Here is a 17,409-nt window from a genome sequence, read left to right on the forward strand (position 1 = left end):
GACAAGGAGATACATGATTCTGAAAAGCATTTAGCTCACCGCAAAACTCTCACAGGATAGGAGGACCACAATAAAAAACTTTATTAGTTTTATTTTTAAAAAATTATAAGGGGGGCTTCCCTGGTGGCGCAGTGGTTGAGAGTCCGCCTGCCGATGCAGGGGTCACGGGTTCGTGCCCCAGTCCGGGAAGATCCCACATGCCGTGGAGCGGCTAGGCCCGTGAGCCATGGCCACTGAGCCTGCGCATCCGGAGCCTGTGCTCCGCAACGGTAGAGGGCACGACAGTGAGAGGCCCGCGTACCACAAAAAAAAAAAAAAAAAAAAAAAAAAAAAAAAAATTATAAGGGGAAGGAGCATAACTTTAGCAAACAACTGGCTAAATAAATATTACAGTTTAATATTAAATTTAGTTCTTTCCCTCCCAGACACTAAATGAGAGAAACTGAATAGGTGGTATGAAAAGCAAAAGCTTAGTTTAGTACCAGTAACAAGGTACAAAGTGCTAAGAAGAATGTGTTGCAAGAAGCCTTATATTAGAAACGTTGATCACCCAAAAATGGTTTTGGTGAGGTCCTGTTTTTGTTTCAACCTCATTAAAGGTAGTGCTCACAAAACTAAACCCCAGACAAGCAAAGGTCCTTCTGCAGGAAGCCAAGATACTGTGGTGATCCTTGCAGGATATCTAGGGCCACTACAGAGTGAAAGCTAAGGCAGAAGACTCTGAAGTGGTACAGCAATGAGTAAAGAGTGGAGGACTGGTAAACGGCTCCCCTGACCTAAGTGACCACAGAGGAACTCAAGGCAGGAATGGTGAAAAGACGGCACCAGGAAGGGAAACGGAAGCTGGGGCAAGGCTCACAGATCCCTGGTCTGCAGTCTGTGCCTTAAGCCTATGTCCAGCCACATGACAGGTCTGAGGAAGGCAAGCACCACATAGTACAGCAGGAAAACTTTCAGACTAAGAAATTTTAAAGGCAACATCTTCAATCATCAAAGACCCTCACAGCAATTATATGAGGTGTAATGTTTAAAGATAATAAGAACAGATTTATATTCTTAAATTCTGTTTCCGTAACATATATCTTTTATAATAAGCTACTCTAAAAAATGATGATGTGCCTTCTGAGACATGCATAAATGAAAACATTTATTTTCATTTTTAATGTTAAATTTTAATTAGTATATACAAATTTTAAATTATTTATCCATATAAAAGTGGCAGCTGTTAAATAAATTACTGCAAAATATACTCATATTTGTTCACTTAACTCTCATGGCTTCTGAAACATGAAACATTTTTATTTATTTATTTTGCGGTACGCGGGCCTCTCACTGTTGTGGCCTCTCCCGTAGCGGAGCACAGGCTCCGGACGCGCAGGCTCAGCGGACATGGCTCACGGGCCCAGCCGCTCCGCGGCGTGTGGGATCTTCCCGACCGGGGCACGAACCCGCGTCCCCTGCATCGGCAGGCGGACTCTCAACCACTGCGCCACCAGGGAAGCCCCATGAAACATTTTTAAAGGTTGAATTGAATTGATATTATCAAAATTATAAAATAGAATATTTACTGTACATGAAAGCATTTTTGTATTGACTATCTTATTTATAGTAGAAAATTCAATCCAAAGCTATTCTCAAAACTCCTAAAAAAGTTTTAATAAAACAATCAGATTTAAAGTGAAAATGACACTAATTAATGCCTAATGCTAACTAAAGCACCTTTTGTAAAATGTCCAGCTTGTTAAATTGACATGGATGGTAATAACTTATCATTTGAAGTCCCAAATTAAATAATTTTCAGGAAGGATCATAATGTATCTTATTGTAATATAGGGCAGTACATACTAATGTAAGACACTGTTCTAGACTATAATATAAAATTGACCTATTCATACAGCACCATCTACTGGTAAGGTGAAATACTACAACCAAACTCTATTAGACATTAGACATACCCAACTATAAGAATAGTCAAAAATGGAGTCAGTAAAAGCTGCCTGTGGATTCAGAAAGGCTAAGTCAGAGGAGTTATGCTGTAATGAAGAGCTGCACTGAGCTAGTAAGTTATTAACATTTGCAGAAACAGAATGGCTGTATTCCACCATCACCAGGTAGGATTTAAATCTACCAAGATATTCCCTGGGGGAAAAGTTCTTATGTTATGAAGCAAATAAATGGAAAAGAGAACACTTTTCAGAAATATGCCCCACTATCAACTTTGTTGAAATAGTCTATTTGGGAAAATCTGAAATTTGGTAAGATATCTTAAATTTCAACTTCTTAAGATCAGGGAAGGAAATCAAAGAAGTATAAAAGTATGAGGATTTTTTTTTTAATGTTTATTCAACTGGATTTAATCTTTTTGTCTCAGACTAGGTTCTGCTTCAGAAACCTTAAGGGTGATGAGAAGAGAGGAAGAGAGACGTAAAAGCAGCAGCATCTGGACTGGAGTTCTGTGCAAAACTTCCCTTAAAAAGTAGCTTCAGTGCTTGCTTCAGCAGCACTTGCACTAAGTTTGGGATGATACAGAGAAGATTAGCATGGTCCCTGAACAAGAATTATATGCAAATTCTTGAAGTACTCCATATTTTTAAACAATCTGTTAAAACAACCACATGGAAACTGAAAAGAAAAAAAAAGTAGTTTCATGGCACTTAAGAGAAGTAATTAAAAGACACTGATCAGTTCAAAAGTCACACTTCATAAATGAGAGAACACAGGCCCAATGTTGTATACATGGGGGGTTAGGGACAGAAGAAGGTGACATCCACTGTCTTCACTCCTGTCCAGTGCTGTTGCATTATTTCTCCCTAAGGATCATAATCACTCAACATGTAGGATATAACCTCAGACATCTTAACAATTCAACTGTCTTATATGTTACAGGTTAAATCCACAGCACATGCTTGGAGTTACAGCATCGAATATCATATGAGTTTTAAGGCCTGTCAAGTTATTTTGGAATACAGACACACACAAAGAGACAAAATTCAACTTACAAACCATAACAAAAGTAAAATTTTCCTTTCACTAGTATCATCTCCTCTCTTCTTTAGTATTAAATGACTAAAAGACAATATTATATGCTCCTAGATATTCTGAAAAAATAATATATGAACTCAGGAAATAATCATTTATATCTTTGTTATTGTAATATAACATAAAATATATTTTTGGACTCTGCCATGATACGAACAAAATCTAAATTTTAATTTAATTCTATTCTGTCGTAAATTCTATTAACTAGTGCTAATGTTGTTAGGGTTAATAACTGTCATTTACTTTTCAGGATAACTTTCACATTAAGATAGCAACTTAGTAAGTTTAATGCTTATTGCGAAATGTATTAAATTTATTTTCTCCTAACACAGTTGGCCCTTGAGCAACATGGGGTTTTGGGGGTTGGACCCACTGCACCCCACTCCCACCCCGCAATCTCTCCCTGCAGTGGAAAAATCATGTAACTTTACAGCGGGCCCTCCGCATCTGCATAGTCAACCAACCCCTGATCGTGTAGTACTGGAGTATGTATTTACTGGAAAAATCTGCTAAAAGTGGACCAGCACAGTTCAAACCTCTGTTGTTCAAGGGTCAACGGCATAATCGTTTCTGCTAACAACACTCTGACATTCTTCTACATTATTTTTAGCTCTTCAAAACAACAGAGCTCTTTGTCTTCGTTTTGCCACACTTAACCATAATATGCGTCCACTGCAGAGCATATCATAAATACACAAAAATATATGGTTTCCTCAAATATATAGTATTTCCTGAGCAAACAGCAACTGGGAAAGCTTGAAACCAGTATGAGGTGTCAGTCAGACACAATACTGTGGTGGAGAAATATTTCTACTAATTCTGAACAACAATAAACAACTCAAAATATTCTTTTGCGAGAGTTCGCTCTTCTGCATATCAGTCTTGCATTTTAGAATATGTTAGTAGTTAAATTAATGACAAAACTCTGTCTTTACAATACAAAAATCAGCTAAAAATTTTCACGGCCGACACTATAAATGACTAAAAGATCTTACACTATGATGAGCATTAGTCTTTATCTTACTGACCTTCCTATGTTCCTGCAGGCTTGATGCTGAAGAACACTTTTGATTGCACACTGAACATATGAGTTTTTTCTTAGGATCCCCTAAACAAAAAAAAATAAAATACCACCATGATTTATATGAGAATATTAAGAGGAGTATTAGATACAGTGTTTCTAGGTGATTTATAATTTCTAAACAGGTATTTCATCTTCTTAACTTACAACTCCAAAATTTTCAGTGTTGTAGAGATATCCATTAAACTCAGATAAAGAAGAGGCTACATTTTAAACACTTTCAAAATCTGAGAAATATTCAGCTTGGTATACCACTTTCTACATATATAAAATGGGCCTTTCACCTTTCCACGTTCTAATTTAGTATTAAAAGAGAAAAGCACACTTCCGTGAAAACTTAAAATTAATCAAATGCGTACATAAAAGAAAACCTGTATTTATTAACTCGTAAGTTGATTTTGCTACTTGCTTTAAATTTTAACAGAATATTTGATTTAATCAGCTGGATTTTTAAAAATGGAATTCAGAGATTATTCTTTTCAGCACTAGACTTGATCAGCCTGCAAGATCTGAGAGTATATGATTTATCATATTAATGTTAAAAACCAGAATAAGGTAAAATCAAGAACAATGAAACATTATATTGGCATTCATATTATTTTACAAATCAAAACAAAGCTCAGTTTTGTCTTCTTATAGAGTGATTATAATTATAGTAGACCATTTCAAATTTCAAATTTCACAGTGGTTATAAAAAACAAAAGACTCAACAAAACAAGATTTTCAAATACGATATAATAACAATATCATCTGCACGACCATAAGTAACCACAGAATGGTTTTTCAATTTTGAATTGATTGACTACAAATACTCAAAAAGTAAACAAATAATAAAATGAACCACCATGTAGCCACTGCCTGGCCCCCAAAATGACTAATCCATGGCTATTCCTGCCAAAACCTCAACCTCATCCACTACCTCACTTCTCTATTTTCTTGAAAGAAATCTAAAATCAGTAGAAAACACGATTACAAAATGACTTGATTAAAAGACTGTGTTTACGAGATAGCAACACTTTCAGAAAAAGGAAAAGATTAATTTTTGTCTTATCATTCAAGATACGGATTTCATATAATGCACTATTTTTAGCATGCCAAATAGTATAGCCAAGAAAAATTTTCTTGGTGATTGACAAGTAATATGGCTACTAAAGGAGAAAATTCTCCCGAGGAAAATGAATATCCGACAGCATGCATTTGGTCATCAATTCTCCATCCATATCTATTATACATGAGGGGCCACTGAGAAAGAATATTCCCTCTTTTCCAGCTTGCACCAGCGGGTATGTCCCTCCTTTAACCCACAGTCCTTTATTTCCCTAGCTTATCCCTCAACTCAGCTGCTCTCTGAGACTAGAACTTATTCTTTCCCAGAAGGTAGGTCAGGCTTGAGGGAGAGAAGAGAAAGAGAAGTGACATTTCCTCAACCACCTGTTTCACCTTATCCCAATACTCCTGCCATGGCTCCTCCAGCTAGAATCACAGGCAATACACCAAACCCCCATCCCTACTCTTCAATCTCTTCTCTCCTCCTATAGCTTCTATTCTTCATCCTAGGACTGGAATCCTAATTCCTCAGAGAAGAAACATGGGAAAAGTTTATGACTGTTTGCCTGAGAATGTAGATAAATGTTATTTCCCATATATACAAAATCTCTATGTCAGCATCCGCAGAATCGAAATCAAAAGAGAAAGATGGTTACGGTGAATTAAGGAAGTTTAGACCCTTCACTGTTTCCTCTTGAGTAACTGGGAAGGTCACCCTACAAGCTTCCCCAGGTTCAAGGACAATAGCATCTACAAAGCCACAGCTAGACTTTATACCATTTTAGTTTTACTATATTCAGGTTAAGTCTGACATTTGACTTTCTGATTCAGCTTTCAAAAACAGTCAGGAACACATTACTTACAAAGGTAGGAGATGCACTGAAAATTAATACAACTGTACTGAATACGTAGTCACTTAAGTACTGTGAGTTTCAGCACTATGTGGGTTAAGTGTGCTTCTAGGAGCTAGTCTGAGAACCTACCCACCATATGTTACAGTTTCTATGGAAAAATGTGATCCATATTTTAAAATTCAGCTTCTCTCGTCTCAGCATCTTCAATTCATATCATCTAACGAGGAACATTTGTCATTGTCGGTGGTAAAAGCTGCAAGATCTTCTCTTTCCTTGAATACCTTTGTCTTTCTACAGTAAAGCGTTCTACGACCATGTGTATGAACACTGCTTTGTTCCCTATTCTGAATATGGAATATTCTTTCCCCAAATGTCTGTGTAGCTAACAGATGCGAGGGAAGAAGCAAGAGAGGGGCTATGAATGACCGATTGAGCACCAACTCCAGCAAAAAGTATGCATGGTGGCCTCTGGCTGAAATACAGTAAGTTTCATATTTTATGTGATCCACAACACAGAAAAATAAAAAACTTCCTTTTATCTTATTTCCTACAAAATCACCGTAAGTTTTCAGAATCAGTAATATTTTAATATCCAAGACCAACTACAAGAATCCTCAAAGAAATTATGCTTCTAGCACAGTCTGAAGACCACACGCCCAATAACAAGAATGCAAGTTTCCAGAGTTTCAGTGTGCATCTGTTTTTTTACTTAGTTCAGCAAAGTTAACCTTAAAAATGACATGAAAGATTTGTTATAATACATCGCAGACAAAGATGGAGAAAATTAAGAACAGCATTTTAAAAATAACAGCTTTAAAAAAACGAAAACTAGGAAGAGACAGGTCTATCAAAAAGTTATGATTGCCTTTTGCAAAGATAGGAAAGGCCCAAGTAGAAAGAATTCAGAAAAATGTCATCTTCTCTATATCCTTCAAAAGGAAAGAAAGAAATCAGAACACTGTGAAGTCCAAGTGATGTGCACCATTCTGAAGCCACATTTCACAAGCCCACAACTTCTGCCACCCTGAGCTTTCAAATATGGCTTGTACTGAGTATGCAGCCCAAACTGGTGGTGCGAAGTTGTAACTAGCATTAAAAGAGACACTTTCTGGACCATGAACAAATACAGGAAACAGAAACTGAGTACCGGTTATTCTTTTCTCCTGAATGTGAGAATAAACAGGATAGGAGAAAAGAAATAACACTTTCCTCATATGCAGAAAGACATTTCCACCCAGAAGCCAACGGCAAAAGTAAACACATGAGAAAAATGGAAGTATAGAAGGATAAGAGGGGTGCCATGAACCTCAGCCTCCTTTAAGGAAAAGACGCTGAAGAAATAAAACATTAACTCTGACAATAATCATCTGTTCGATTTAGTGCAACACAGTCAATCCCTAAAGTCAAAATACATTTACCATGTGCCAAGCAGATGAAATCTAAGTGACAAATTTTCTAGTTGTCTTATTGTTTAGCTAGCCATTAGAAGGAATTCAAATTGTATCTACTTTATAAATCCAAATATATTCAGTTAGCATGTCAAAATGTAGCCAGTAATTTTCTCCAATATAGAAGAAATATAAGGATTTTAAAAAATGGAATTTTACTGTAAAAATATTAAGGCAGAAGGGCACCACTTAACAGTTTTAAAATATATCTACTAAAAGAGAAATTTCACATGCTAAAATACTAAAATTATTATTTAAAACATTAATTCTTAATGCACCTGGCTACCAAGCACAACTAGATTCTAGCTTAGGTTTCCAGTTATGATTAATTCAGAGATAGGAAAAATGACGAATATTGCTGAAATCAAAAAGAAATAGTGCTCAGTGGAAGAAAAAAATTCCATTTCCAGAGCTCTACATCTGTGTGAAATACAATGGAAAAGCAAGCTCTCTCCTCAAGAGTGAGAATTAAAAACAGATCGCTGTGGCCTGGGGAGAGGAAGCCCCTTTAAAAACAACCCTCTGATGAGTTCTCACCGGCGTGGATGTTTTCCTGGTGTCTTCTCAGGGCATCCTTGCTCTTCAGTCTCTTTCCACAGCTGTCAGCCTTACACACAAACCTGGCATCTCCCCGGCAAGTCTCCTGGTGCTGCTCAAAACTACAAGACAAGCAGGAATGGGAAACAGGGAGAAGAAATGGTGAAGACACCTACAAACTTCTAACATCCAGGCTGGCTTTTGTAATGCATGCTCCCCAGTAGAGTTTCAGGGTCATTACAAGTGTTACCTAGGCAGGTAGGAAGGAAAGCACTGAAATTCTGCAGCCATATGATACTAAATCACTAAGAAGCATGAAAGCATGCATGCCAATGATGACCCGCAATTATATAACAGCCATCTGATAACTCAGATACAAAACCTTGACGCTGAACTGAAGGAAGAATTGCAAACAGAGCACTGAAAACTTCGTGAAGAATCCTTCAGACTGCTTTTCGCTGAGCACTGAAGAACACTGAGGGGAAATGGACAAAAAACAAAAACTGGAAGTCTAAGACAAAGACTTAGGAAAATATCTCTACTTTGAATGAAGTCACATTCATGATCTCTCCTTTCATTCTGCCTTTTGCCCTTTAAAATTTTAAGTAGCACCTACAGTTGAACTATAAGACTCAGCTCAGCAAAAGTATGCTTGGTGTAGAATATGTAATACTAAATTGAATAAAAGCTGACTAGAATGCAGTTTTAAAATCTATTCATTAAAAACTATATAGCCCTTGCCTGGTTTTTTAAAGAGTGTATAAGAGAATTTCCAAGTTTAAGTTTTGAACAGAAATTTTTCACCTCACATTTCATAAGCAAAAGTGGATGCATATATGAAAACTGTCTTAATATGAAATACAGCATGTTTCAGAATTTTACTTTAATGAATTAAAAAATGAAACATTAAGCCTATGTTAAAGATTTCTTGCTCATATGCAAGGTGACATTCTGTTAAAAATAAGTTTGTAAATATATGTATCCACTTTCTCATTTTTAATAATTCACGATACTGTACAATACTTAAGTAAAAGGATAACTTAATATGCTGTTAATATATTTAAGATAATAAAGGGTGCAGAGCAATGACTGGGACCATTTAATTCATTTCATCATCATATCTTGTACATATTCATCTTTAAATTATTTCTCCGACATTGCTAGGAAATAAACAGTGCTTCCCAAAATGGCCCTGTATTCTTCATACTCTGAACTCTCTCCATTTCTTAAACTATTTCTTTTCTTTTTTTTACACATTTCAGAGGGAATATCGAATGCAGACCGCTGAAACTTGATCTGCCACTTCAAAGCACTAGCTAAATTATGCATATCAGATTTCAAATTAGTACACCAATGAGCTTAATATTTAACGGCAAGTTATTAAATGGACAAAGATTGATTAGCATAAACAATGTTTACTTGTTAAACTTCATAATCAGAATGTTTCAAAAACCAGTGTACTATAGTAAGAGAAGTTTACGACAGTGACAATAGAGAATGCTTAATTTCTACACACACACCATCACACACGCACACAGGTTAGAAACTATAAGACAAACGGAATGAAACAGTTAAACAACGTGTCAGCTTATAATTTTAGATATACTCTTGAATGTACGCACTGTCTTTGCAAAGCCTGTTTAACTGGGAATTTCTTCCCACAGCTCTTGCACTTAAATTCTTTCTCCTCTGTGGGTTTCTGGTGCAATGTCTGAAGATGCTCAGCAAGAATTTCCTCACTGGTAAAACTCGATTCACACTGGGGACAGGCATAGTCCTCTTTACAGCCAAAGCGATCTGCGAAGAGCCAAGAACTGCTCAGTTTTGCCCTCATTTTAAAATCAAAATTAATTGTGCTTAATGGTACCAGATTAGTAAATTTTTATTATCTCTATGAGTATGAATAGGTTGCCCATGAAAAATAATAGGAAGTGTTACTAGAACAATACATTATTTTTTAAATCATTTAACTTGTGTTTCACCAAATTAATCCAAATCAAAATCAATTTTTAATTTACCCTGTAACATTAACTTTTCACATCAAAGAGTTATAACAAATGTTGAACTGCAACGGCGAAGTCTTCCCTGAAACGGGTTATCCTGAGTTCACTTTTAGCTGCAAGAAGAGAAAAACTCAACCAAGGGGAACTATGTTGAATTACCAAGGGGAATCTCACATATATATGAAAAAAGGCCAAGGTCATAAAAACAGCACTCGTTACAGTAGGCGGAGTGAGGCTCCACTGTCTCTCTGGCTGTCAGTCCTATATGGACTCTCATGGCTCTACGCAAATTTTTCAAAGTGTGCTTCTTAAATTACATATTTTTTCTGATTATCAAATAAGATTAATTTTTTTAAGATTTTTTTTGGATGTGGACCATTTTTAAAGTCTTTATTGAATTTGTTACCATATTGCTTCTGTTTCACATTTTACCTTTTTGGCTGCGAAGCAGATGGGATCTTAGCTCCCCAACCAGGGATGGAACCCGCACGCCCTGTACTGGAAGGAGAAGTCTTAACCACTGGATCACCAGGGAAGTCCCAAGGTTAGATTTAGATAAAATGCAGAAAATATGAAGAGAATAAAAATCACCAATAAGCCCACCATGGAGAGACAACTGCTGTGATCTATTTCCATGCCTGAGTTGTCTTTTGTGCATTCATATTTCAGGTGCAGTCTAAGAACCTTTATGATCATACTTTTTATGCAATTTCATGTATTGCTCTTTTTTCCATTTAATATTTTCTCAAGTCAAATTTCTTTTTAACTTAAGGTACCATAATTTACTTATTTAACCAAACTCTCCACTGTTTGACATCTGAGTGGATTCTTTGTTTCTTTTGATCACTGTTTGGTTGGTTTTGCTTCTGTTTTGGGGGGTTTTTGTTTGTTTTTGGGGTTTTATATTTTGCTTTTATAAATGAAACTGAATTCTAAACTGAAAATATCAACAATATAAGCACGTGATTCATATGTTCTAAGAATCTGTGTAAGTTTCTGTTGATTCTTCTTACAAAAGTAATAGAAGTTGATATTTTGTTAACTAAATAAATATCAGGGTAATAATAAGGAGGAGACTTATTTTTAAGGTAAAACAGTGGACACAGTAATACCGTACCCTGGGGGCAACGCTGAAAATAAATACAAAAATAAAGAAAACATAGAATAGTACAGAAATAATTCCCATCACCCCAAATCTGACATTCCAAACAGCATAATGCATATTTGGAAAGACAAAACAGATAGCCCGTCCTCATCTTCCTTTTAAATACTCCAACTAAAATAAAGAAACAGAAGCATAATCTGGCAATACTGGGAATACTCATACTTTTTCAGCCAATGACATACAGTTAGAATAGAAAATTCATATAAAAGACATTAATACCACAGTGACTAAAGAAACCAGGGTCACTTCTGAAGCGGCTTTGTTAAGCAAAATGGAAAAATTCTCTATAGTAAGTATCAACCTTTTACAAAATGTGAACACCCTTAACACCATTCAAATTTCCCTCAAACCCCATCAGGAGTAAAACACAACAAAACAGAAACAAGCCCTAATAACAATTGATTATTCCCTGGCAGATGACAAACAAGTGACATATATCTCCTAGATTGCAGGGCTGATTTAAGCAAGTCTACCTATGGTCATCATACATTTTTGGTTACCCTACTAGAACAACCCAGCAATGCTGTAGGCCTCTATGATCAGAACAAAGAAAGATTTCCAGATGCTCCAGATTCTCAAAGGATCTTAAGAGTGAGGCCCAGGAATAATCCCACAGGGCCCAGCAGGACCTCTGCACTCACCTTTCCCCATGTGCAGATGAGAAAGTAAAGTCTCAGAGTTAGTGACTTGCCTGGTTATAACATGGATGAATGGCAGACTCGGGGCTGGAGTACAAAAATCCTCATTACTGGCTACCCACCCGTGAGAGCAGTGAAAGCTGGGAGCTGCCGCTGACCTTGGCAGTCCTACAGGGCACATCCATCACCCACCCCAACCCATCATTCCCTTCCTGCTGGAAGAGAGGCACACAACTGAATATCCTCCGAGAGTTCTGACAAAAACTAACTTTATTTTGAGAACACCCTATTATATTGCAATTATAATCAAGCACAGTTCAAACTTTATTTCTCCTACAATTTTCATTCTCTCGGACCATCAATTAGAGGTAATACCTTTTCTGCCAGCTGTTGATTGTCCTTTAGAATTTTTACCTTCCTCTTCTTTGATCATTGTCATAATCTGCTGTTCTTCTTCATCGGCCTCCATGTCACTATCCAGGTAGCCAATCAGAAGCTCTGTATCTGTTTCTATATCTTCAATTGCCAAATAGAAAATGTTTTCTCCTTCCTGAGACAAAATTAAAAATATGTGCTGTTATATGACCAATATACCTCAATAATAAAAAAAGCTAAATCATTCGTTTCTGACAGTAACTAAGAAATCATTTTTAAGATACACTGAGTATCATGGGCTCAAGAAAAGTTACTGCTCCGTTTTTTATATCTCCACTTGATCTGAACACTGAAAAAGGAAACTGACAATATTTAGTCACCTGGCAAATAAACTACAAATATATATTAAAGATAGTGACATGTATACCTATCAAATGAAATAAGGATAATTATTTAAATTTCTAAAAGTTAAATTTTGCATCATTAATTGGCTTTATGCAGTAACACCTTGTGGAGGTCCATAAATGCAGTAGAAAATAAATTTGTTAAGTAATGGTGTCACTTCTGAACCCAAACAGAGAGCAATGAGATATCAATGACTTAATTATGATTAATATAAAATGCAAAACTGAAAGAAGAAGAAAACTTTCAAGTTATAACACAAACCAGAGGAACTGCAAATGAACCCTGAAAGAATTTCCAAAAAGCTGGACCGGTAATAGAAAAAAGACTAGGTACCTGGGAGGTTCAAAACATTGACTGGGTCATCACGTGTACCTAAATCCCACTAAAATGACAGAAGAAAGAAGAAAGCAAGTTCCACCCTTAACATACCACCATTTTTTAGAAAATTCTAGAGGAAGAAATTAGCCAGGGTTGCTAACGCAGAAGAAATCTCAACCCATAACAGACTGAGAAGAGGAATGCAGCAAAGAATAACCCAAGGAAACCCCAGAGAAACTTCATACTTGGAACCAACGATACAAAAAGCCCCTCTGGTGGCGCAGTGGTTGAGAGTCCGCCTGCCGATGCAGGGGACACGGGTTCGTGCCCCGGTCCGGGAAGATCCCACATGCCGCGGAGCGGCTGGGCCCGTGAGCCATGGCTGCTGAGCCTGTGAGTCCGGAGCCTGTGCTCCGCAACAGGAGAGGCCACAACAGTGAGAGGCCCGCATACCGCAAAAAAAAAAAAAAAAAACCCTCTGGGCCCGGGGCCAATTACCAGGGAAGCCAGAATTGGGGCTGCTTAGCCGGCAGTCCCCAGGAGAAACACCCTGAATTGATGTCTTTTACACAGTTGAGGGTTTGTTCTGGGAGGGCTCCTAGCTTGGCTGCTGAGGATAAAGAGAAGCAAAGCATAACCTGAATTGCGGTGGGCAAGTGAGGGAAAGAAGGAGGACAATAAGCTCCACCCAGGAGTGAAATCCAATAAAGCGAAGAACACAGAACAAAGCCTCCTCTCCTCTGGCAATACCATAGCACCTAGGTGAGGGAGGGAGAGACAGAGGAGTAGGAGAAATCTGTAATGAATGTATGCGTGTATATATATGTATGTATACACAAGCAGAACCCCATGAAAAACTGGAAAATATGCATCAAACTGTTATAAAGTTATCATTTTGAGGCTGGGAGAAGTAGGAGTCTATATTGAATACTGTTTTAGTTTCTTCTTACAACAAAGATTACTTTGCAATTTAAAGTGCAATTTTAAAAACAATAAATATTAGAAAATTCCATGGATGAGGCAGAAATTATGATCACATTTATCAAATACTGTGTAAGGGAGGACTGACTCCGAAGTTCAAAGCAATGAAGCACATTGACCATTAGCTGCAGTTGATTAAATGAAGTTCCTGTAATATTTTACAGCATTCTTGGAAGTTCATGAATTTCATACCTCCAGAAACACAGAAAGTTATTTCTAATTAAGAACAGAGTTAACTTCTATACAACTGTTACTTTTAATGCAACAAAAATACAACAAAAACAAACAATGCGGACACTCAGCAAAAGAAAGATTTCTTTTTCAATTAACTCAGAAGCGGCACTTCCCAGGTTTTGGAAACTACTTGCTAAAAGAGTCACCAAAGCAACAAAGGGCTCACCTAATGAAGATTTCAGAAAATAATCATAAACCTTAGTGGTTATCTGATCAATATCCAAGAAAGTTAACTGAAATGTCTTTCCAGCATAGTAGTCATCCATTTTATAATGAATGACCTTCATAGCACCAAGAGAAGATAATCATTTTTAATTGTAAAACATGACAGTATTAACTTAAACAGCAATCGTAAGACACAACATGCCTATTTAGGGGTTCTGTAATAAAAGAAAATTTTAACATACCAGTTAAAACTTCAATTTAACAAAAGTAATGGCTGCATTACGAGCTCCAAGGATCAAGTACATGTTCTATCTGTGTGCCAAACATGTGATAAGAGAAATGTCATGACAGGTACTGCTCCAATCTATTTATTTAATGCAGATAGATATCTAGATATCTCTCTACATATAATTCCTACCACTACCCAGACCAAGAGCCTCTTCCTTTTCATTTGCCACCACAATAAAATTACTGTAAGAAGTATCCTGTTAAATTGTTTCCTTACTGATTTAATCACTCAACAACCTTTCATTATATTATTCTCCTTCTTCAAAACCTCTGATTGTTAGAACCTACCAGATTTCTAATCCCTGGAGCTCTCTCAAACTCTCTGGGGTGATTTTCCCCACCTGTAGGTTCATCCCAGGCCCAATCTCCGGCCCTTTGCCAAGAAGGATTTAAACAGCGTTGACCCAACACTACAGGACTGAGCATCAACTCCCAGTGGTCACTAGGCTGGCCATGACCTCCAGCTTTGATAACTGTTTTAATATTCTGATCCTTAAATTTACTTCTCTTTATTTCAGCTATGGTCTCTGGTCATTGGGTTTGTGGCTTATTCCCCTGAACACAGTTCCTCCTAGCAGAGTCACTCCTTGTATTTACATTTCAGGGATTAAGCGCCTTCCTGGGACTTTGCCTGGGGGCTGGGGTCCTGCTTATGGTTCCTGTTATGGGCTCTAGGTGACTTCGCTGAAAATTCAACTTTAATTGAAAGAAAGCTGTTCAACATCATGGTGTGTTCAGAAGCAAATATTCCTTAGTCACTGGTTTTCACTGTATTGGTGATCCAGATACAACAGAGAGTGATTTTACAACTGCTATGCATCTCCTGCATTATTGTCCATCATTATGAATTTTTTGTGTTCTTCAGTCTTGTTTCATTTTGCTTTGTTTTATTTGTATAACGTCTTCAGCTAATTATGTCTACTATAAGCTGTTTGTAGTATCAAAAAGTTACAACAGCCTAAACATCCAACAAAATAAGTTGAAAAAGAATAAATGTCTAACAATTGGCTTTAAAAGATTTATCAAATGTCATTTGTATAGAAAAAAACATATATCAATGTGCCCCCCAAAGAAAAAGATATGAACAAAGGTGTCAACAGACTTTGTTTCTAAACAGAGGAAATTGTATTTTGCATAGTCTCCTGCTAGCCCACGTGTTTCAATTTTTCTAGAGTTAACAAGTATTACTTTTGTAGTACAAGGAAAAAGTAAATAATAAACAAACCAGGTTCCGTGACACCAGGAACTGGTACTAAATAGTAACTAAGAGCTTTGGGATGGCCAGGGTTCAAGTCTCCTTCTATGACTAATGAGCTGTGGAACTGAGCAAACAGCTTCATCTCTCAAGCCACCAGTTTCCTCATCTATAAAATGAAGAAAATAATGCTGCCTATCTCATAGGCTGGTTGTGAGGATTAAAGGTGAGAATATTTGTAAAATCTAGCAAGGTGCCTGACACAAGTTTTCATTAATGATAAGTACTGCTATCATTATTAGTATTACTATTAAACAAAACTTGAAAGTCAGTGATTAAAATATTTATTTTGATTCAATTAGACTGTCACATAAGCTAAGTTGCTATGACAATGCTCAATTTCATTTGGCTGAACTGCTGTCAGCCAAAATATAGTTCAACTCCACGGCCTGCCTACCAGAGCTCTGAACTGCTCTGGATTTCTGATTGTCATGCTCTGTTCACTTGCTAACATGCTAACGTTTTACTCTGGTTTGGACCTCAGGTACCAACTGCTTGTCTGATCTATACTATACCTTAAGTGACCAACCATCTACTTTCCCTGAGGGGTTTCCATGACATGCGGTTTTCAGTGCTGAAACTGAGAGAGTCCTGGGCAGGCCAGGACAGTGAGTCACTCTAGCTACACCCATCATGCTCTCCAAAGCACACTCTAAGCTCTCCTTAAGATTTCCTGGGACTTCCCTGGTGGCCCAGTGGTTGGGAATCTGCCTGCCAGTGCAGGGGACACGGGTTCGAGCCCTGGTCTGGGAGGATCCCACATGCTGCGGAGCAACTGAGCCCGTGCACCACAACTACTGAAGCCTGTGGTGCCTAGAGTCTGTGCTCCGCGGCGGGGGAGGCCACCGCAATGAGAAGCCCGCAACGAAGAGTGGTCCCCGCTCACCGAAACTAGAGAAACCTGTGTGCAGCAACGAAGACCCAACGCAACCAAAACAAACAAACAAACAAACAAATTTCCTGGGACTTCTCTGGCGTCCAGTGGTTAAAACTCCGTGCTTCCACTGCAGGGGGCATGGGTTCAATCCCTGGTTGGGGAACTAAGATCCCACAGGGCACGTGGTACAGCCAAAAAAAAAAAAGATTTCCTAACAGTAATATTTGCTGCCCCCCCACACACACACAGTATCCAACAGCTCAGGATTCTCAATATGTGGTACCAGTCCTGTCCCAAACATGGCTCCAATGGCTTACCAATTGGTAATCTAAACCCACACTTCATCCTCTCATCCCCAACTATCCTTCAAGTTAACCTGCCTTCTGTTCTTTAGTCCAACTGGTACACTTCCTCTCAGAAAACACTGAACTCATTCCTCCTCAGTACAACTGCAAAGATGCCACCTGGCCTCCCGGCTACGACTTCTCAGCAGCGTCTGAGCAACAGCTCACGTCCACCCTCCGTGAAACCTTTTCTAATCTACTAAATTCATGTAGGTTCCAGGAGTTCTTCAACTGGACACTTACCTGTAATTTATTTCTGTGGTTTTCATCATTTAATTCATGTGATCAACGACATTCATGTGTTCCTCTTGTCTCCCCAAACAAAGATGGTTTCCTCAAGGAAGTGAACAAGAAT

General features: G+C 37.7%; 1 protein-coding gene and 1 non-coding gene across 4 annotated transcripts in view; one reads left to right on the forward strand and one right to left on the reverse strand.

Annotated features, from left to right (window-relative positions):
• PRDM5 (PR/SET domain 5) overlaps positions 1 to 17,409 on the reverse strand; it is a 207,191-nt gene that overhangs the window by 102,940 nt on the left and 86,842 nt on the right. For 2 of the 3 annotated variants that reach the window (XM_065877615.1, XM_065877616.1), the window contains exons 4-7: positions 12,188 to 12,362; positions 9,629 to 9,803; positions 8,007 to 8,128; positions 4,068 to 4,147 (exon numbers count right to left, since the gene is read on the reverse strand). In XM_065877615.1, coding sequence (XP_065733687.1) covers positions 4,068 to 4,147; positions 8,007 to 8,128; positions 9,629 to 9,803; positions 12,188 to 12,362 — 552 coding nt within the window. Of the gene's footprint in view, positions 1 to 4,067; positions 4,148 to 8,006; positions 8,129 to 8,388; positions 8,482 to 9,628; positions 9,804 to 12,187; positions 12,363 to 17,409 lie in introns of all 3 variants that reach the window. The other variant, XM_065877614.1, reaches the window with a different exon arrangement.
• LOC136124010 (U6 spliceosomal RNA) lies at positions 2,486 to 2,592 on the forward strand. Its single transcript, XR_010655959.1, has one exon. It is a non-coding gene; the product is annotated as a U6 spliceosomal RNA (small nuclear RNA).

Source organism: Phocoena phocoena, chromosome 5, assembly GCF_963924675.1.
Source record: "Phocoena phocoena chromosome 5, mPhoPho1.1, whole genome shotgun sequence".
Classification (NCBI taxonomy): Eukaryota; Metazoa; Chordata; class Mammalia; order Artiodactyla; family Phocoenidae; genus Phocoena; species Phocoena phocoena.